Source organism: Apis mellifera, linkage group LG2, assembly GCF_003254395.2.
Source record: "Apis mellifera strain DH4 linkage group LG2, Amel_HAv3.1, whole genome shotgun sequence".
NCBI lineage: Eukaryota > Metazoa > Arthropoda > Insecta > Hymenoptera > Apidae > Apis > Apis mellifera.
In genome coordinates this window covers 11724899-11746963 of record NC_037639.1, presented here as the reverse complement: position 1 = coordinate 11746963, position 22065 = coordinate 11724899, and the positions used below count along the sequence as shown (strand labels likewise).

Here is a 22065-nt window from a genome sequence, read left to right as displayed (position 1 = left end):
CTTCTCAGGTGGCTTCCTGGATCGGGGACGCCGAGATACGAGAGAGAGAGAGAGAGAGCACTCAGACTCAAAAATCATCGCCACGTTGCCGAGTGAACGATCGATTTGCTTGTACGTACGGTATTAAACTGATTCGATGACAACAGATGCGTTTTACGTAGATGTTTCTTTTTTTTTTTTTTTTTTTTCTGTTTTCTTTTTTCCCTTAACGACAGTCGAACAAATTTATTTAATACTCTGCGTGTTTTTTTTTCTTCCTTTAATTTTTTTAGCTTTTTACTTTATCTTTTATTTATTTTTTTCTTTTTTTTTTTGGTTTTTCGTTTCGTTTTTCGTTTCGTCGTCTGTTTCCCCACAGCGTATCGCCCGGTCCGTCGATCGTTAATCGACGCGCGAGATTCAAACGCGGCGAAAACGATCGCTTTCACTTTCAACCAAGCGGAATTAGAATCTTTTCATCTCCCTTCGTTCCTTCGCGATCCGCGTCGTTCGTTTCTTTCCGTCGAGGTAAGTACAACCAAACACGTACCTTAACAATTAACAGCATTGGTAATTACGAACATCTTACAGACAATTTTATTTATTTACTTTTATTTTATTCTTTTTTTTTTTTTTTCCTTTTTCTTATTTTGCTTTGAACGTTAAAGTTTTAGGCTACACGTTTCATTTACTAAAGAAAAAAAAAAAAACGTTTCAGTCTCGCAGTGAATGAAACAACACCGATGACAACGACGAAACAAACATTTTTTCCTCTTTCACTTGCCTAGCTTCGCTTGTTATTTATATACGCGTGAACATGTGACCGGTTCACGCGAACGAGAAATACGCTTTCGAAAGGAATTTGTGTTCACGCTCTTCTTTTTTTTCTTTGTTGAAAAAGGACGACTGATTGAAAAATCGTAGATAAGATAAAACGTAGATCTACGAAATTGGAAGACCAAGTAAACTCGTAACAAATCGTAACGCTCGTATTGCTCGTTTGGGATATGCACTCTGTGTTGAATGGAGAAACCGATATTTCTTCGTGGGAATCTATGCTGCAACGTATAAGTCTTGATAGGACGATTCGCGTTTCGACGATTAGTATTTAATAACGATTCGAGTCTTTGATTAATTAAAAGATTAATAGGAGTCTTTTCTCGCAAGGAAGTGGAAAAATCTTCCTCCGTGTATTTCTTCGATTTTTATATTATGGCAGAGTTGTGGCTCTCATCTGTCGCAGTCTTAACGCCGAATGAAACTCATACGTCAAACTCATACGGACGTATGTATGTTGTCGATCTCTCGAACTCGAGCAATCGATGATCGTCGTACGATAAAAAATTTACCTAATTTTCAAAGTAGGGGGAGTCGAGTCGAATCTCTTTTGCAGGATGATCCTCCTTGTTTTCTCTCATAAACAACGAGACGATCGATAATAAAAAAGTTTTGATCGAAAAATCGAATGAACGATAGTCGCAGGCTCTTTTCTTTTCCCCGATCGTAATCGAAAAAAACTAAAATTGGCAGTTTGAAGAATACATCATGATCGAGTTCGTAGATAGGTACGTTCGTTTCGTTTCTAGGATACGATCGACGCTTCTTTTTCTTTTTTTTCCATCGACATAGGCCAGGAACACGAACGGGGGAGGGCGGGGGAGCACGCACGATCGATTGCCATCGTGATCGCCACGATGGCCGATGAATAAATTAACGAAAGACGGACCACGATGGTATTCCTCTTTTTTTCTTTTCTTTTTTCTTCCCCCCTCCCCTTTACATCGAGATATTTGAAACGGGGGAGGGAGTTTCGTTTCGCTTGGTATCATCGTGGAGGTTTCTCTACAATTCTTCGTTACTTTATTTACACCGCGATTACAAAGTCACGGACGTTTCGTTGGCTGGTGTGGCCGCGATCGAGGTCGCACTCCGCCTCGCTTAGCTCAAACGCGTCGGAGAAGCCCGAGGGTGGGTCCAGCTTGGGGACGAACAGATTCCCTGATCCGTCACGCTCCTGGTCCCGATTGGAGCAGGAATTGCTCGACTGGTGCTTGGGATTGCCAAACCCGGAGATTGGGCCGAAGTTGGAACGGGTCTCCTCGCTGGTATGACGCGCCAGCTGTAACATCCTTCGAGAGGCAACGACGGATAACACACAGTAGTAGTTAGATTTAATCTACTCTCGTTTCAAACTATTCAAACATCATAAAATAATCCCTTACTTGGATCTTCCCCTTCCAGGAAACGATTTTCTCTCAAAAATCGGTGAGGGTTCTGTAGACGTGCTAGATTCTGGTCCATGGTACAGGAAGTCTGAAAGCAAGAGAGAGACGCAACGATTTTTCCCAGGTGAAAATAGACGATGAAAGGGTGTCGTGACTCGCGCGACACCATTTCTTCGATACGACCCCCATCATCATTTCTTCCCCCGATTCCGTTCCAACGAAGACAACAAACAAGCGTGAAATACTCGATCACATATTTGGTGCACTCTAAATAAACAATATATATAAATATATATATGTATATATATATAGACAGGCAACGGGGGAACGGACGTCCGGTACTGCGTGGTGCATGGAAAAAAAAAAAGAAAAACTAGGTAACACTCCTCCTCTCCTTTCGTTTCCCTTTCTTTTATATCTTTTTATTTCCTTCTTCTTTTCTCTCCCTGCCCCTGAAGAAGAAGCGCGTTTCCTCTTTTTCCTTTTTTGAAAAAGAGGAGATCAGGTTGAAACGAAACTGGAGAGACGGAGATAGAGAGATATAGATTTGGAGGAACGAAAGAAGGCGAAAGATAGAAGGATGAAAGATTTGCATACTGTGGACACGCGAGTCGGCCGCAGACACCGAGTGGTGCGAATCGACGAGGTGATTTGAAGACTCGGTTCGGCTGCTGGTCCCGACTTCCGTGTCGCTGTCCGAGCCCAGGGTGTCGTATTCCTCCGACTCGGACTTGCCCTGACTGACCTTGTGCGTTTTGTGCAACGGCGCAGAGGACGAACGGCCTCCGCGCACCTTAGTGTACCGGTTGCAATCCGACTGCAATCACACGGAATTTGTTTCCATGAATCTTGGCACATGATCGCACGAGGGAACGAGGAGACGCGCTACACCGATATATATATATATATCTTTACATCGAATCGTGTTTCGGTGTTAACTCGTATGCTAACTGTCTTAGAGATCTTTAGATCAGAGTCGGATTTGTCACGTTATATATACAATGTTGCACACACTGTCGTTCGTAAGTCACCAGATATGCCAATTTTCCCAATTTTAAATTATAATATTTCCCGTAAGTTTCTCCATTCCACTCTTAAAAATCTTTTCGTGACTTACGTGGACGGTAATATGTGACGTGTTTTAACATATCCGATATATCGTAACATTTGCATCGCGGTATATATTTACCGAGTCAGAGATCAAGTGACTCCGATCTCTCGAACTCGTTCCACCAGATATGCCAATTTTTCCCAATTTTAAATTATAATAACACGTTCCACGTAAGTTTCTTCCCTCCTCTCTTCCAAGTCTTTTCGTGACGGACGTGAATATGTGACGTGTTAACATATCGTGCATATTGTAAGATTTGCGGTATATGTTTATCGAGTCAGAGATCAAGTGACTCCGATCTCTTGAACTCGTTCACGATTCACACTACTGTCTCTTCTCTATGATCAAATATATATATCTATATATATATATATACATATGATCGATGTATCAGTATCATACACCAGAACATCGTTTCGAGAAGATATATAAGATATTTTCTTATTCTACAAAACTATACATGAGCTAATAAATGACAAGAGTTGGCGAGAGATGTGTAGAATATGGCGAATGTATATATATATATATATATATAATACATATAAGAAAAAAAGTATCGTTGTTGCATCGGTGTTGCGGTTCCTCGATGGACTGATCAGGACAGATGCGAAACGAAGCAAGGTGGGACCAGCAGTCGCAATGATCGATCCTCTATGATGCACATCTGTTCTACTCGATCCACGCGCGTTTCTCTACAAACAACACGTTCTTTCTCTCTCTCTTTTTTTTTTTTTTTAAATTGTTTCTGCATCTGAATTATGTCTCTGTTTCGACGTTTACGAGCGACGTTATACGAGCTTACCACTTATTTCTGAGCCCGCGAATTGTTCGCGGAAAAAAAAAAAAAGAAAAGAAAATCGTACAAACAAACGTTCGTGCCAGACAATCTGCTCTAAACAACGAACTCGATAGCCAAGAACTCGTCACGCACGCGCGAAATTACGATTAGGATCGTGCAAAAAGCGCGCTTGCTGCAACATGCGAGAATTAATGCGACTTTAATCCCCTTTTGCTCTCTTTACCGATCCGATTTTCGATCGTTCGGTATAAATAAAGTCGCGGCAGCGTGGAGGAAGCGAAGCTTTGTCTCGCAGGATGTTTTCATTTTTTGGTAAAAGTTCGTATCTTTTTTTTCTTTACTATCGATTTATCACATACAATTTTCCTTTTTCTTTTTTAGAATTTTGTAAAAGAGATGTTCGTTTCGATTTTAACATCGATGTTTTTCTTTTTTAATCGAACGTTGCAAAAAACACGAACTTTTGTCCGAAGCAATTACACGTGAAGAGCGGTTACAAGGACGAGCTCGAGAATGCATGCGGTGTGCGCAAGTGTGTTTTCCTAGTTAGGTCGGTGAACAGACACGGATGGTGACGAATGGTGGAGAGCGATGGTGAATGACAAAAGCAAACTGAACGTGGGACGATACCTCTCGTAATTGAAGAGTGTCGGCTGTGGACAGACGGGGATCGTGATAGACGAAGGTCTGAAGAGGCGCCGCGGAATTACATCGACTATCACCCCCTGGTGGTACGCTCTCCTCTAGCTGGAAGGTGGCGTACGGATAGATGTCCTCCGAGTATTCTGCAATCATTTTTCAACGCGTCCCTTTTTTTTCTTTTTCGTACAAATTTTCAACAATTCGCATCGATGAACAACTTCCGCGTATTTTCTTATGTAACAGCTACTAAAAAAAAAGAAAACGAGCCATCAAGGTCGAATGACAACGCACACGTTAGACAAGAGAACCACTGAAAGTCGTTTTTCTTTATCTTTATCGCGAGTAAAATTTACACATTTGCTCGAAACAAAGAAAGAGTTATAATCAACCAATTAAGCCAAGTTAACAAGCGTTTCTCCCCTCCCCCCGGAGATTACCTGGAATTTTTTCCAAGGTACCCATCTCGTGTATAGGCGAGCGAAGCGGTTTGCGCACGGTCGCGTAGTACTGTTCACGCTGCTCCATATTCTGCTTATTGTCCAAGGCGGCCGCAGTCTGGGCGTCGTGAAGGCTCGCCATCTCCCCTATAAATGGACCTACGGTCATTATCATTAAAACGTTACCCCCACGCACACCTATCGCGAATTGTTATTCACGGCCAATTTACACTACTGTACTTTTACTAACGTTTACGGAAACAATAGAACACGGCACCGGCGGCGGCGATGATCGCCAGCGAACTCAGTATCAGGGGGATGATCAGCTTCAGATCCGAGTAGACGGACGTGTGCTGGGGTATGTATTGATCGATCTCCACGGATGCCACGGTGCTGCTCACGTGAGGTTGCAGAGTCGTTATCCTGTACTCGGCGACCGAAAAACCCGCGTTATTGTGCGCCCTCGTCCGGATGTCGTACGTGGTCCCCGGTTGAAGCTCGCTCAGCGTGTACGTTTTCTGTACCTGGACAAAGAAGAACGCTTCTTTCTAATAATATTCTGTAATAATAACACAATTTTCTTCGGACAGAATTGTTTGTATCGAGGAAATTTTAACGAAATCTAATGTAATATGAAATATTTACAGAATCAACATTCTCTCGAATGCTTACTACTTTCGTCAATGCGATTCGAGAGAGGAGGGGGAAAAAAAATGCTTGGAAAAATAAATCCAAGAAGAGAAGAAGAGAAATTGCGCCGCAAATTCGCAATCTTTGCAGAAATATTTCGCATTAGCGCAGCCGAACGTATAAACCGCCACGTTCGCTGTAATACCATGAATTTATCGGCGCAAAATATTCGCTGCCGTCACGAATACCTCCTGTTGGCCGGTCGGTCGAATCGGATTGGAAATACGAAATAAATTGGGCGGTATCTCGGTACCTCGATATTATTCGACACCAACGTCCAAATATCTTCGCCGTTCTTCCTGTACTCGAGCTCGAAATGGGTGATAGGGCATCCGCCGTCGTTCCACATGCTCAGATGAAGAGTGATCCACGACACGTTCACAGTGACGAATTTATCACCGTTGCTGGGCGAGTTCTCCGGCTTCGATCCGTTCGTCGTCGCTTTCACGATCTCGCTCGGCGAGCCCATGCCTATCCGATTGTACGCCGTCAGATACATTTGATAATCGTTCCCGCACCACAGCCGCGACAACACGAAACTGTTGATCTTGTGGGAGACCTTCATCTCCTCCCATTCCCCCGATTCCCGCTTGTAGTGGAGGATGTAACCCCTGATTGGGGCGCCACCGTCGTCCCTGTTCTTCCACTGCACGTTGATCGAATTACTCGTCGCGCTGGTCGCGTGAAGCAACGGGGCTGCGGGTGGAACTGAAAAAAACAACGATCGAATCATTCCACTTCCAATTCGTCTCGTCTTCAAACAATTTTTCCGTATAATTCGATATATATATTATAGGAAAAGAAACGAAGAATTGTCTCACCTTGCACGGTTAAACGATGCGTGATCTGATCGGATCCGTGGCGATTCTTCACGTAGCAAGTGTAATTTCCGCTGTCCTCCCTATGAAGATCCATGATCTGGAGCGAGCCCTCCGATAACAAAGACACCCTGCTCGACGATTTCACTATCTGCCCCCATTGTTTCCATATGACCGACGGCTCGGGGTTCCCCACGCTCTGACACGGTAACGTCACGTTCTGTTTCCACGGGACGACCAACACCGTTCCGAACGAATATATCGCCGCACGGACTGTGGATCGAAGCAGAAGATTCAAATTCCAGAGAGGAAGGGAAAAATTTCCAAAACTACTTATATCCATAACGATACAATTCATTCTATAACGAATCTATATTGAGAATAAAATGAATCTCTATATATACGAATTCTATATTGAATCGACAAATTCTACGCGATTGGAAAAATAATAGATTTAAGTGGAATACGAATTCTTTCGAGCTCACCTTCGCTGGAAAGTGAAACCGTGACGAGTTGAGTCTGGGGTCCTTCGCCCACCGACGTCACCGCGGCGATGCTGAACTCGTACTGATTCTTCTTGTGCAAATTCTCCACCTGGTAGCTGGTCTGATACGGAGGCAACGACCGCTTGTACCATTTCCCCTCCGGGTTTACCCAACGGATATGAACGTTGTAAGACGTGATGTTCCCGTTGCTCCTGAGCGGAGGCTGCCAGGACACGATAATAGACGTCGCCGACCTGACCACGGCCTTCACGCCAGCGGGCACCTCGGGCAGATCCTCCTCGGTGACGCAGTACAGAGACGAGGAAGCGATCCCGTCCCCGGCCCTGGTCGAGGCCAACACTTGGACAGAGTAGTTGGTGTACTTCTCGAGGCCGTGGATCACCACGGTCAAGGCACTGGTGATCTTCGTCTCCGACTTGGGCGACTCGGTCAACACGTTCATGTTCTCCCATATCACCTTGTAGCTCTTCAGGATACCGTTCAGGCTCGAGTCGGGGGGCGCGTCCCACGAGACTTGAAGGGATTGAGAGGTCAACGCTGTACACCGGATGTCTTGCGGCGGGCTGCTCGGCACTGCGGCAAATTTCCAACGTTCGTCAACGACATTGCCGCTCAATTAGAGTGTTAATCTGTCGATCAAGATACAGGTCTCGTAGGGATTCCACGAGGGGAGGGGAATTTTGTACGTTGATGGAAATCGATTCGGAGGATGGTGTAGCTTGGGAATGAAATATTTATTAGATGGTTCTTCGAACTTCTTCTTTTGGATCGATTCTTTTTTTATCCGAGAAAACGAGGAAGCATATTTTCTAAGAGAGAGAGAGAATTTAATCCACCATCTAGTAACTTTTTTTTTCCCCAACTATTTTCAAACATTTGCGTTTAAGATAAAACGCGAGGCAAATAACGCGGTTTCCAATCGCCTCGAGCGATCAAAGGCTAATATTTGACTTTTGGTTGAATATTTTAAACGAGCGAAAAAAGGAAAAAAAAAAGAGCAATCCAGCCTCGGTTAAGCAGCTATTTTTAAATATATCCGTCCAAAGATTTTGCGAATTCCATTTTCCGCGCGAAGTGGCGCGAGAAAATGTGCATAAAAGGCGCGCGTCACGCAGGAAGTAGTTGACAGTGGCGGGGAGAGGGTAGTTTTCGAGTTAACCGTTCTCGCGTCGCCTCGACTTATTTGCAAGCGGATCAGCTCCAGACAGCTGGTTACCGAATTTATTATTTATTTCGAAACTCGAGCGCGGATATAGAACGGTTGGTATTCATGACGGAATTCCTGATGATAGACGCGAGAGCCTCCGGTATTATTTCGTTCATGAATTTTTGAACGGCCGCGTGAAATCGCGTTCGTTAAATCCCTCTTCCCTTTTCTCTTTCTCTTCCTTTCGTTCCTCGATTCCATTCATATAGGATGTTCGATTTATAAGAAACGATTTATCCAAAGGAAATCCAATATTCGAGGGGGAAAAAAAAATTCAAGCCTCTCTTCCTTACCGTCCTCGAGGGTTGTGGCGACCACTTCCGGCGTCATGGGACCCTGGCCGAGCACGTTGTACGCCTGCACCACCACGCTGTACCTCGTAAACTTCTTCAAGTTCGTCAATTGGTATTGCGTGCCGGGCATAGACATCCTGGCCAGGCCTAGGGCCACGCTCGCCGTCGAAATTCGCCTTTCCACCGTTCTGTACGTGTACTGATCCGATCCCAACCTATACACCGATTAAACAAAATAATAATCCGACTCTTATCTGCTTGCTTTTAACCCAGATTTAACTGAAACATATTCAATCTGCCTCGAGCGGCGTTGAAATGGATGAAGGAATGTCGATAAACGAAAGATCGGGGGGAGGTATGAAATATATTTTTCCAAAAATATTTCAACGTCGATGGTTCAGAAGAAGGAAACCGCTTTGGTTGTTTATCACCGCGGCAAAGCAACTGAGTTATCCGAGAGGTTGATCTCGAGTAGCCGATGATAGCGGAACGTATTCGAGAAAGGCGTGATCGTTAAAGGCCGCTTCCCGTCGTTACCTATGTTCCTTGTATCCGATGTGATAACCGAGTATCTCCCCGTTCCATAAATCATGATCGGGTGGGTCCCAGGTGACGTTGAACTCGGTCGAGCTGACGGGATCCACCTTGAGATTTCTCGGCGGGCCGCCGGGCTTCTCCCCTTCCGTCGTCGTTTCCAAAATCTGGGAGGAAAAAGGAGGAGATTGTTAAATTTTTACTTTTCGTTCCCTCCTCCTTTCGATCGAACGTTACTCGTACGTAGGAATCTTAATCACGCTCAAGACGATTAGCACAGCGTGGAATTCAACGAGGGAGAAAATTGCAATTCGAGGTGGCGTGTGTCGCTTTGAGGCTCGAGTATCGATCTCTCGTATAAATCGAGAGGCGGATGCTTGGGGAGGAAAGGAGACGGCCGGAGACGTCTGGTTGGAGAGACTGGAAATCGTGTTAAACCTGGATATACTCACGTCGCTCGCCTGACTACGACCCAATTCGTTCTCCGCGTATATTCGGAACTGATAGGAGACGGCTGGACGAAGACCGCTCACGTGAGCGTGCGCCTGGCTGCCCGGCACCGTCATGTGAAACGTGTGATCGTGCCACACTTCTGTAAAATATAAATTGCGTCGAGTAAGGGAAAAAGAAAGAAAAAAGAAGAAAGAAAAAAGGAAGGAGAAAGAGCGAGATCGAAGCACACCTGTTGAACACGATCCAATCCGCGTCTTATATTATCGCGTCTTAGATCATTATTAGTATCTAGCTAGTAGGATGATTACGATCAAGAAAAATTCTCTTCCATTTTTTTCTTTCTTTCTTTCTTTTTCGAATCTTCCCCAAGATTCGATTCGATTCGAAAGCATGCACGAATTACCGGTGTCCGTCTTGTACTCGATGATGTACTGGGTGATGGGGCTGTTGCCATCCTGGCTGGTCGTCCAGCTGATGTTGATGTAACGACTTCCTTTCTCGATCACGTGAAGATTCCGGGGGAAATCAGGCGGCTCTTGATCGGCGAACAAAAAAAAAAAAAAAAGGAAAAATTTCCTTTCGTTAAATTACGCCTTTAGCGTGGTAACCGATGACGATAAGCTAACAGAACGATAGATATGGATACGTTACACGACGCAGAAGCATCCGAGCGAGACGGATATTTTTATTTTCGGTTAGGTGCACGCTCGATTATCTCGCGTGCACTTGAACGAAAAAAAAAAACGCATTAAATTAAATGGACGAGTCGTGAAACGCGCCTATCGGTATACATTACGATAATTACGCGACAGCAGATTATACGCAGATACCGAGAACCGGGAAAACATTATTGAAATTGTTTCGTCGATGTGTTGCAGCCGATAACGTCGTTACCGTCGATTATACGCGCACGTGAAAAACGGTCTTTAAATCCCCGAAGAAACGGATTTCCTCTTATTTCTTTTTTTTCTTTTCCTCCTTCTCCGATTTCTTCGTTACGCGACTCACACCGTCATTAATAATTCGTTCCGCAAGGAGGAGAATTCCAAGCCGATTGTCTCTCTCGTTTCCCTCGCGTCAGGAAACGCGATTTCCGGGATTCATCTGTCTTCTTACCTTGTATATACAGGTGGATCGTCATTTCGTCGCGGCCGTAAGCGTTCGAGGCTATGCAGAAGTATCTCGCGCTGTCCTCTCGGCTCGTGCTTATAAACTCGAGCGTGCTGATTATGCCGTCGGTCGTGTTCTCCTCCTTAAGCGTGTACCGATAGTCGGAAAGTTTCTGCTCCAGGTGTGCGCCCATCTTCTTCCAAAGTATCTTCAAGGGATGATCACCCTTCGCCTCGCAACGGAGGGAAGCGCTCGAGCCTAGCCTCGCCGTTTGGTTACGGTGTTTCTCCGCGAAATGGGCGGGTACTGCGTGTGTTTGTTGTGCGTCGTTAATAATGATGATGATTATGACGATAACGATGATGATGATAAGAAATAAATCATTGTGTACGGAAAGAAAAATTAAATTCGGCGGATTAAACGTCTTCTTCGTGTTCAATTTTCAAAATGATTTTGAACGCAACGATAAAGAGAGACGATCTACGAATAATAAAGAAAGATAACTGAACAAAATTATTTTTTTTTCGGTTCTCAGTTTATACTGAGATTTAATTTTTTAATATAATTTATTATTTCATTAGGAATGTATATAAAATGTGACAAAATATATAAATATTTGTGATTTATGAAGTTTTAAGTAAAAAATTTGCGTGGCATATATGGAAAAAAAGTTGTAAGAGATAAATAAGAAAGCTCTACGAATTTGACGAATGTACAATAAATTGTGAATCCTGTGAATTGGAAATGGTATTCTAAAGAAATAAATGTTAAGGCAAAAATGTTAAGTATTAGAAAAAGAAGTTATGGTTATTTTGTTATAGAATATCCTCGATAATCCTATAAATTATCTAATAGGTGGGCTTAAACAATTTAATAAAATAACAATAAAAACAACAAAATTGAAACGTACAAATTGAAAAGAAGCATTGTAAGAAGATATATAAGTGTATACCGACCGCTCAAAGATCGAAAGGAATAAAAAAAATTGCCAACTAAAATTAGAAATATTATTATTGCATATTTTTAAAAATATAACAAATAAACAACATATAACTTAAAATTAATCCATAAATATCAGATTAAAAAATCCATTTGATTGTGCCTGATATATATCATGGACAGTTATTAAACATTAAAATTAATTTTAATACAGTTTTGCAAATCAAATATGGCAGTAAAAAAAAAATATAAAAAGTTTCTACTTTCCATATATTCGACTCTTATTGGAACGATATCGAATATATAAAAAAATCATTGTGTGAATTTCTAATACAAAATTTAAGTTTAATTTTCAAAAAAAGAACCAAAAACATATCGACAATTTATAATTCATGACTTAAATTAAAATAAATGTTTCGAGATTGTTATAAAATTGAAAAGTTTAAACGATTCTTAATAAATTTACACAATATTTCTCAATCACTGAAACGCGACCGATCGATTATCGATTATAACTCTGCCCCCTGTGTGAAGTTGTTGTACATCTAAACAATTATCCGTTGAACCTCGTCCACGCTACAACACGATACAATTCGAGTTCGAATTTGTGCGCGACAATTATCTTACCATTCACCGTAAGGTGCACGACTTTGCTGAGGCCGGCCCCGATTCCGTTCACAGCCTCGCACAAGTAAAATCCCTCGTGGTCCTCTTGCACCCGTCCAAAGACCAGGGACCCGTTCGAGTGTATCCTGAGATTCTGGGCGTGCTCGTGCGTCACGATATCGCGATAGTTTCCAGGCTTCTTGCCGCTGGCCCGCCTCCACGAGACCGCCGGGGGCGGAAATCCGTCCGCGTGGCAGTGGAGCACCAGCCGCGACATCCCCTCGGAGGCACGGACATCTTGGGGCTCCATCACCCAACGGGGTGGCACTGTTTCGCGGCATCACGCATACATACACACACACGCAACGTTAGTGGTTAGTTAGCCCCCGGTTTGCGACCAAGTTTCGTTGTTGCGCACCGTCCCGACGACCGACCGTGTGCCATCTGAAATTTCATTCAACCCTCTTCCCTTTCCTCTGCATTTTACTTGCAGATCTCGTCCACTTTTAACTCGCGATCTCCCTCCAACAGAATAACGTCTCTCTCTCTATTTTCCTTTTCCCTCGTTTTTTGCAGCAATTATCGCGGTCGGCCTTGTTAGTTCGTTGCGTTTCAAGGGGGGATGGGATGGGAGGTTCCGTTATTTCGAACGGAAAACGCGCGTCTCGAATTCGTCGATCACTCGCAAACGAGGGAAGTAACGAGAGTAAAGAGAAATGTTTTCACGGATGTATATATATAGTTTCTCTCGTTCATTTTTCTTTTTTTTCTTTTTCGTTTTTTTCGAGGGAAAGAGAGAGAGAGAGAGAATAGGGAAGGATTATTTCAGATGCCACTACGTTCGCGTCTAAGCTTATTGCGCCGAGGCAAGAGCGAACTTCTCGAATTGGCCTACTGCAACTTCCTACTTCAGCGCAAAGTGAAACAAAAGACGTAATTTTGAGGGGTGCGCGCGCGGTCGACCGAGGGAAGGAAAAAGTACACGCATCGCGTATTTTTCAGTTAATACTTTCTGTACTACTCACCTGCTGCATTTTATCGATCGTCCCTCGTGTAAATTTTCTCTCTCGATCGATCGCGATATATACATATACATGAAATAATAACAGGCAAAAATACAGGAACGGGGGGAGGAAGAGTTTGAAGAGGTGAAAATTTAATAGAGAAAGAGAGAGAGAGAGAGAAAGAGAGGAGAGTTTGAAGAACAAGTGCGATAATTTTCCTGGTGAACAGAGCAGGTGTAGTAAATAAGAGGTGAACATTGTTAGATGGATCATAGATGAGATAGAAAGAGAGAGAGAGAGAGGGAGAGCAATGCAGAAGTCAGTGCTGTGCGGGCATTCTGACTCAAGAACAATGCGGTGATTGTGCATTTGCGAACATACACACACGTGGGATGGATTCGAGGCCATTTGTGCGTTGTTCAAATATTTGTGCCGGTCAATTATTTTCGATGCCCGAATCGTCCGACACAAAGAGCCGTATTATTACATGGCGAATAATGGCTGACTCCGCAACCATGCGTTCCCCAATCCTCATCGTTTCCCTCCTCCTTCGAAAAAACTTGCGAAAAATACGAACGTTTCTCGATATATATATAAAACTCATCCCGTTTAAATTCCATTTCCACACCGATCAATTATTCGCCATGTAACGTATAGAATTTATACCTTATATCGATTAAACGGCCTTGGAAAAACGAGGAGTCGTTTGCAAGGGAAAACACAGCAAGGTTGTCGGTGTCGCGTTTTTTTTTTCGTGGAATTGGTGCTCCTCGAGTGCTTCCATAATGTGGCCGAGCGAATAAAAGGTTGATAAACGAAAGGAAAGGTGTGTGGAAACGGAAGAGAAGTGTGGGGGAAAAAAAAGAAAGAAAGGAAAACAAGAAAAGAAACGTGTCGGTGCATATATGCGTGTGCTGATGAAAAGTGAACGAGCTACGAGATACGTTCTCGTTCCAAAAAAATTGTTAAGTTCGAGGCTGCTGGCTGTGGTACTCGTACACAAATTCAAGATGAAGTGGTGCTACGCTCGAAGCCGAATTTCGCAAAAGTGGCTGGTGCCCTTTCATGCAGAATCCCTTTCCTTCCCGGAGAGTACCGCGATCGCTGTTTCCGTGTCGTCGAACATCCAAGATGTATTTCTTTCCCACTCGAGAGTTCAACTTTTCCCCCACTTTTCCCCCTTTTTATTTACCTCTTGATCGTTCGACGATCCTTGCAGAGGATCTGTGCAGGATGATATCAAGTTGCAGGAGAATTCAAGACACTCGTACACTCGTTTTCTCGAAGGAGAGATAGAGAGAGAGAGAGAGATAGAAAGATAGAAAACACACACAAGTGTACGTTTATTCGGGATCGCGGTATCTCGTCGAGCTCGAAGATCGGGAATCAGTGCGGTTTCACAGATGGTGCGTTTGTGAGAGATAGACAAACTAGACAAAGTACGACGTGATACGCCGTGGGTGATAACGCTATCATATTGTGCGGTGCTCAAGTGCGTTGGTGCGTCGCGTTGCTGGCTGGGCGGTTGCTACTGCGGCTGCTACTGCTGCTGCTGTTGTTGCGTTTTCGTTTTTACGATCGTCCTGATTACCGGCTCCAAAGCTGTGTCTTTTTTCTTTTCTTTTTTTTTTTCCCTTTTCTTTTTCGTTCAATCCATTCAACCCGGCTATTATCATCGATATCAGCGTTAACAGAGACAAAAGTTTAATCGCGATGTTGTCGTTTTCATTTTCTCCCCACCCACGTACGGTTTTCGAGATAATCGATAATGAATATGGTATGGAAATGGCGTCCTTCCAATGACAAAGAGTTAGAAGATCGATCCCATCTCGCGAGCCAAAATTTCGATTTAATTTTATCTTCGATAATCGAAGGTGACAAACACTTCGCAACCCTAACTGACTCATTTGTCACGCGTATTCGTATTTGAATTACTCCCGATTGCGATGGCTGCGGCGGCTGCTGCGGCTGCATTTATACGTGATCACGCAATAACCAACGATAATAACAATAATAATATAACAAAACGTAGACACGTACGTAGGCTGGTTCGATTGGAAACGTTCGATTGCTTCGATGCCGAAAGATAATACTTGAAAAAAAAACACCTGGAATTGCGATTTTTCGAACGATAATATTTTCAATCTTTGGAAATAAAATACGAATAGATCTCTAGAAATTAAAGGTAAGAAAAAAAAGTTTAAACGTCTATTTAGGTATCGAGAGACAAACAAATAGACAAAATAAAAAATTTGTTTTCTTGAAGAAAGCCATCATCAACGTTCCATCATCCGAGGCCAGCCAATGCACGGCAAGAAGAAATTATTCGGCAAGATATATAATAAGATGGTGCTTTGGCAGTGGTGCAAAAAAAAAGAAAAAAAGAATCAAACATAAAGGTGAGAGAAGACGGTGAAGAAATACATATATATATATATATATATATTATAGTGCGATCTCGTCCATCCTTGCAAGTGTGGTTTCTCATTATCCTGATTATCATCGGTTCTACTTTACCACGAACGATCAACTCGGCCGTCCATAGGACCTCGGCCACCGAATTGCGCGCCATGCAAGTATAGTTGCCCGAGTGCGCCGCGCTCACGCGCTCGATAACTATGGTACTGGAATGGGCGTCAATGTTGGTTACGCGTAGCCCGGCGGGTGTCTGCGTGTGTCTGGGACCGGTTATCCCGGTGTTCCCGAAGCCTGCAGCAGCTGGACTCGGCCCGGCGATCGCCTCGCCGTCCTTGGACCAGGCGATCGTGAACGGAGGATCGCCCTTCTCGACCATGCAAGTTACCTGAGCACGCACGCCCTCCGACAGATCCTTGTTAAAGCTAAAGGGAGCTATCGTGGGTGGAACTGCACAAAAAAGAAACAAAAGAAATAGATTCAAAGATCCGGGGGGGTGGGGGGAGATGTTAGATGGCGGCCACCATGGCGATACGTGGCCCAAGCCATTCGCGCGGATCCCGATGGACGATACGATACATCTCCTCTTTTGGTTTTTCCACGCGCTTTCGGCCCATCGTGTTCGCTTTCCGCTCCTCTCCTTCGTTCAATGATCGATGGCCGTTTAGCTGGCTCGAAAATGTTTAGCAAGCGCACGTACGCGCTCTCCCGAGATTATGTATCACGATTGATGGAGATGCGACCGGCGAGAACGTCGATCCCAACTTGCCTAGGCGGAATTGTTTTTCGCGTGGATTTTCGCGAGTAGTAGTTTTTTTTTTTTCGCATCGGCAGTTGGTCATCGTTGGGGATCGATCATGCTCGAAAGTTTGAAAGCTTCCCTGTTTCTTTTTTCCTTTTTTTTTTCCTCCCCTCCATCGTTTTGGAAAAAGCGCCATCCCCTTCTGCTGCTAGTTGCGCCTCGAAATTCGCCTCTTCCGTATCAAATTTTTATCTCTCCGACAAAGGGAGAGCGAAAGAGAGAACGAATCCCACTATTCGTTCATCGAATCGTTTTCTCATTATCGAACTTCGTTCGTTCGTAATACGGTTTTGAATACCGTTAATCAAACATCGGACAAAGAGAGAGAGAGAGAAATAGAGAAAGAGGGGATTTCACACGCGTAGTTTCGAACGTCGACATCTCTATATATATATATATATACATACAAACCGACGTCCTTTGAAGGATTACGCCTCTCGTCCATTTAATTATTAAAGCGGACGAATCTATCTTTCCTTGATATGAATCCAGCATCACGGAACACGTAGTTTCCGCATTACGGAACCCTTAATAGATGCCGGGCCAGCGTAATGCGATAACATCAAGGCTGCTTATCAACTCGGCTGCGCGTCATTACGCGTATACCGTTGTACAGCTAGGTATAGGATCGTATTAACATTGACGAAGTCACGGGGGGCGTTTCGAAGCGGTAAACGCGCCAATCAATAGCGGCCCAACTATTTACCTTAATCGAAGTTATTAAAAGAATCGCACGATTCTAAAACCCTCGTCGAAAGCATGATTTATATCTCTGAAAATCCTTCTCCCTCTCTCTCTTTCTCTCGTTATCAGATTTCTTGGCCCGATGTTCCCTCGAATCAACGGGACGGGGGCATTGTACCGGCTGAAATTATTTCGTTTCTCGAATATTTTGCCGACACACGACCGTTCCAGCCGGCAGATCTGGTCTCGACTCTGGGAAAATCGGACGTAATGCCGCGGAACGACAATAATAACTCGCCTTGTTGGGCTCCGCGAAGAGGAGGAGAGAAAGAGAGGAAGAGAGAGGAAGAGGGATACACTCGCGGAGCCGGGATATTCAGTGCCCTCGAGGTATTAGAACAGAACGTGGCGGTTGTTTGAGAATAATTGAGAAACCGTAGTCGGGGTTGGCGGCAGATAGCGCAATGTTACATGAGTAATGCCCAAAGAGTTGCCACCGGCCTGTGGTATGCAGGTGCACCACCGATCCACGTTTTCTATACTCGATCCTGTGTGTATATATATATGTGTATATATATATATTATACAGTATGTATGTGAATATCAACCGAGAAACGCGACAGTTCGATAAACGTACAAACAAAACGAATTTATGTATGTTTGACGATAAACACGGCCAACGATTGTCCCGAATTGTAACAGATCGACGATTTTGTGATTTACCTTATACGCGTTTTAATGGTTCGAAATAAAAAAAAAAAAGAGAGAAGGAAAAGAAAAGAAAACAAAACCAAAACAAGAGAATTATTCCTCTCGTTTCTTTTTTTTCCTCTCTCGAAAAATTGCTCGAATTGTTCGGGGCTGTAAGCTGTGTTTGAGGACTGTGTTTCGATGTTTCGCTAGGAATCGCGATATCGGTGTCATTCTTTGGGAAAAGGATTTAGTCAGATTCGATACGAAAACACGTGTACGATACAAACACTGCTCGTGTAACGCAGATACACTTTTTCACTTGGGATAAAACTGCAAACTTTTTATCTTCCATTTCGTTTCGAGTATTAGCACGAAAAAGATTCCGACTATATGCAACCATATTGTATACAGCGGACTCTTAATAATACATCTTACCAAAAAAAAAAAAAAGAAAATAGGAAAAAAAAGAAGGAAAGAAGGGGAGAAAAGATCGTAGGATGATTTAGAGCGACAATCGGTGCACGCACAGGGATATACGTACGCGCAATACGGAGGATGGTGTTTCGGCTTCGGTGATTGCAGGAATGACGCGTTAAAATCACCCTTAGGCCGTTCGTTTCGTACGTCGGCCCAACAATTTCGTTCTCCGCTTCCACTGATTCGTTCGTCTGGAGGAGAGAATTCCAAGGACGATGATGGTGGTGGTAGCGGATTTTAATGCCGACTACCCCATCGCCTCCCCGTCGACAGACGACGAAAACGAGAGGAAAAAAGCTCGAGCGAGGAAGGAACACGGCTCGCGTGTGTTACGCGAACGAGCGTGAAAAGAGCAGCGACGAGGGAGAAGAGAGAGAGAGAGAGAGAGAGAGAGAATGGAAAGAAAAAGGGGAGGAGGAGGGGCAAAAAAGAAAAAAAAAAGGGAGAGGCAGAATCCTCGCCCGGAGGATGAAGAGTGGCAACGATTGATCTTGCGTGCTTTACATCGGGAGTTTCCAACCGGTCGAGAGGTTCCGCCTCTCGTCGAGTGCCGCGTGACGATTAATATCGACGACGCGCCTTTTTTCCTTCGTTTTTTCTCGCGGCTGTTTCACGAGAAATAGCCATTCCGCTATCCCCTCGTCAACGGCAATCGCGGAATTTATCCTGGCTGCTCGGGGAGGAAGGGGAGGAGAGAGATGGATAAATAGAGCGGAGAGGTCGCGAAAAAAGCGCGGGCTCCAAGAGAAAACGAAGGAAAATAGAGCGTGAAATCATACGTCGGCCTATTCGTTCACTGTTTTAAATGGAAGACAGGCCGTGAACCGAACGAAAATTTCCTAACCGAGTTGTCGGGATTGGGGAGGGGGGCATTGGAAATAAGAGACGATCGTGGCTGAAATTGGTGACCGTGTAGAGATAGAGATGCGTGAAAGAGAGAGAGAAAGAGAGAAAAGGAGATTCGTAGAGAGAAGGTTTTTGGTGAATGGTTCGCGCGGCTGGTGAAAAGTTGACGAGCGGAAAACGCTTCGCCGCGCTTCGCGTCATCCATGAACTTTTCAATCACCGATGATATTGTACTCGTCCGAATATGCCTCTTCCCATCATCACGGTGACCCAACTTATATTAACCAATATATATATTGTTAATTTTTAATCGAAACAGAGACTCGAATCTCGGTGTCATCGTAATCATCGATGGCGAAGAGGCGTTTGAAAGGTGTGAAAATTTCGCGCGATATATTGAAATAAAAAAAGAAGAAGAGAAAGAAGAAGAAGAAGAAGAAGAAAAGAAGAAGAAGAGAGTGTCGTCGGATCGAGGGGAATCGATTTCCGTGGCCGTTCCAGCGTACCGTGGACCAACAGGGATGCCGTGCGAGACGTTTCGGCGGCATCGTTGCTCGCCACGCACGTATAGTTGCCATTATGGGCCGTGGTCGCGCTCTGTATCATCAACGTGAGATCGTATTCGCCGATATGATGGGTGGTCGTCTCCGTGGAATTCAATGGCCTGCCATCCTTCAGCCAGGTGATCTTCAACGGTGAATCGCCCTCGCTGACCACGCACACCACGTGCACCCGCGCGCCTTCTTGTATATTGGCAGGAAAGCTAAACGGATCGATTTTAGGCGGTACTGAAAATTACAGGAGATCACGACACATTTTTACTTCAACACACAGCCCGCAACGAATCATTTTCTCAATTTGCTCTCCTTTATATATGTATATAGATGTATATATATATATTTTTTTTATTTTGAATTTCGTCGTGAGATGGATTCTAACGAAGGGGAAATTGTTAGAAGAGGAAGAATTCTTTCCCCTTTTTTCTCTTATTTTTCCCTTTTCGATTCTTTTCTTTTTTTTTCTTTTTCCTCTTAAAAAAAGATGGAAAACACGTAAACGCGAAGAACGCGATTGAAAGGAGACAAAAGAGGTGAACGAACAGATCGTTATTCGTTCGACGCCTCCTCGACGCGTACTTTTCCTTTTTTTTCGATCCTTTCTTTTCCACGATTCGACGCGAACAACGCGTTTTTCAATTCGTTCTGTCCTCTGGGCGAAACGATATTCGTTCTTTTCGTCAACACGTATTATCATCCTTCTCGAACGATATGATCGCAACTGAGACTGATTATATACGTAGAATCGTATCTAGAGGCGGTTCCACACACAGTCCCTTTTCTTTTTATCTCTGTAAAAATTCACGACACGTTCCACGCGTGTCCTGAACCTGTGAAAACGGGTCAACGTGATCGCTGCGGAAAAGTCGTCGATCTGAAACCGTTATTGATCCAAAAAAGAAAGAAAAAAAAAAAAAAGAAAAAAAAAATATTACAATATTATCGACTGCTACATATTCGTTGCTACAGCTGGATATACGAATAAATTGATTAAGCAATTTTTACCATTAACATCGTTATTTTTTGCTTTAATTGGAACCAACAACGGTGCACAACGCCTTGATAATTCCAAACGAATTATTCATATATATATGTTATAATATAACATCAAACGAAAAATATATATTCCATATTTGTAAAACGATACGAGCGACGAGGTTATCACTCGCGATAGGAAAAACGAGCCGGATAGAATTTCCTTCGATGCTGCAATTTTAATTTACGTATCGCGACGAAGCTTTTGAAATTTCGTGCAAGATAAAAATCGATCGGAATGTAAAACGAGACTCGATACACGTGTTCTCCAAAATATCCCAATATTTCATTCATTCGTAGAATTAACAAATGGAACTTATATAAAAAAGTCGAAATTTCTTTTATAAACTCTACGAATAAAAATTTCGTTCAAATCGTTATTTCAAACGAGGGGGAAACGTCCCCATCGGGGACAATTATAACCGCGTTCTTCTTCCAGAAACGAAACGTTTGTCACACACGAACGATTTATTCCCGCGAAGACATCGTTGCGTCTCGCACGAGTCGGCTCGCGATTACAAGACGGCGGCCGTCGTCACGTATCGCAAATCTCCTCTGTGTCAAGATGAGATCCTGAGAGGATCGGCTTCGCACGACACGGCGTGCAACGTTGTTATTTCAAATTCAAGCGGATGGAATCATCATCAGGATGGTAACATTTTCCTTTTTTCTCTTTAAGAAAAAGAAGAAGAAGAAACTTTACCTTTCACTTCGATGTGGACCGTCTGAGAGTCGGAGCGACCTTGTTTGTTCTTCGCCGTGCACGTGTATGCGCCGTGATCGGTGCTTCTGTCGACGTGATGCAGCACCAGCGTACCGTTCGGGAACACTTCCTGACGTCGACTCGTCGGTAACACCTTCCCGTCTGTAGGTAGCGAGAAAACCTTCTCTCAACACTCCAATTTTCGACCGAGCGAACCGATTCTCGGAATAGAAACGCGAACACGCGCCACCCACGTTGTTATTATTCCTTCCTCTCGTTCGATTTTCGCGAAATATCATAAAGTTACAAGTAACTTTCGTAGGTAAGAAAATAAACGTTGCAATTATTAACGAGTATTAAACGTTAAGCTTGATGAATCCTCTCGAATATCTCTCCACGCGAAGAGAGATCGAGAGATCGACTGTTCGATACGTTACTTTTTCTTCCACGTAGGAAACGAGTTCGAAAGTGTTATTGGGGATGTGTTGCGCGCGCGACGT

General features: G+C 43.8%; 1 protein-coding gene across 13 annotated transcripts in view; it reads right to left on the bottom strand.

Moving 5' to 3' along the window:
* Nucleotides 1–303: 303 nt before the first annotated feature.
* The window catches only part of LOC408688 (Down syndrome cell adhesion molecule-like protein Dscam2), a 114829-nt gene continuing 93067 nt past the window's right edge, over nucleotides 304–22065 (bottom strand). For 8 of the 13 annotated variants that reach the window (XM_026446414.1, XM_026446418.1, XM_026446421.1 and 5 more), the window contains 17 exons: nucleotides 21566–21727; nucleotides 15871–16218; nucleotides 12371–12676; nucleotides 10811–11110; nucleotides 10098–10229; nucleotides 9694–9833; nucleotides 9245–9408; nucleotides 8708–8922; nucleotides 7187–7780; nucleotides 6705–6974; nucleotides 6137–6591; nucleotides 5444–5717; nucleotides 5194–5352; nucleotides 4745–4899; nucleotides 2802–3021; nucleotides 2202–2292; nucleotides 304–2108 (listed from right to left, as the gene is read on the bottom strand). In XM_026446414.1, the coding sequence (XP_026302199.1) occupies nucleotides 1844–2108; nucleotides 2202–2292; nucleotides 2802–3021; nucleotides 4745–4899; nucleotides 5194–5352; nucleotides 5444–5717; nucleotides 6137–6591; nucleotides 6705–6974; nucleotides 7187–7780; nucleotides 8708–8922; nucleotides 9245–9408; nucleotides 9694–9833; nucleotides 10098–10229; nucleotides 10811–11110; nucleotides 12371–12676; nucleotides 15871–16218; nucleotides 21566–21727 (4250 nt within the window). In that variant the 3' untranslated portion in view covers nucleotides 304–1843. Of the gene's footprint in view, nucleotides 2109–2201; nucleotides 2293–2801; nucleotides 3022–4744; nucleotides 4900–5193; nucleotides 5353–5443; nucleotides 5718–6136; nucleotides 6592–6704; nucleotides 6975–7186; nucleotides 7781–8707; nucleotides 8923–9244; nucleotides 9409–9693; nucleotides 9834–10097; nucleotides 10230–10810; nucleotides 11111–12370; nucleotides 12677–15870; nucleotides 16219–19776; nucleotides 20059–21565; nucleotides 21728–22065 lie in introns of all 13 variants that reach the window. The other 5 variants (XM_026446417.1, XM_026446416.1, XM_026446419.1 and 2 more) reach the window with 5 other exon arrangements.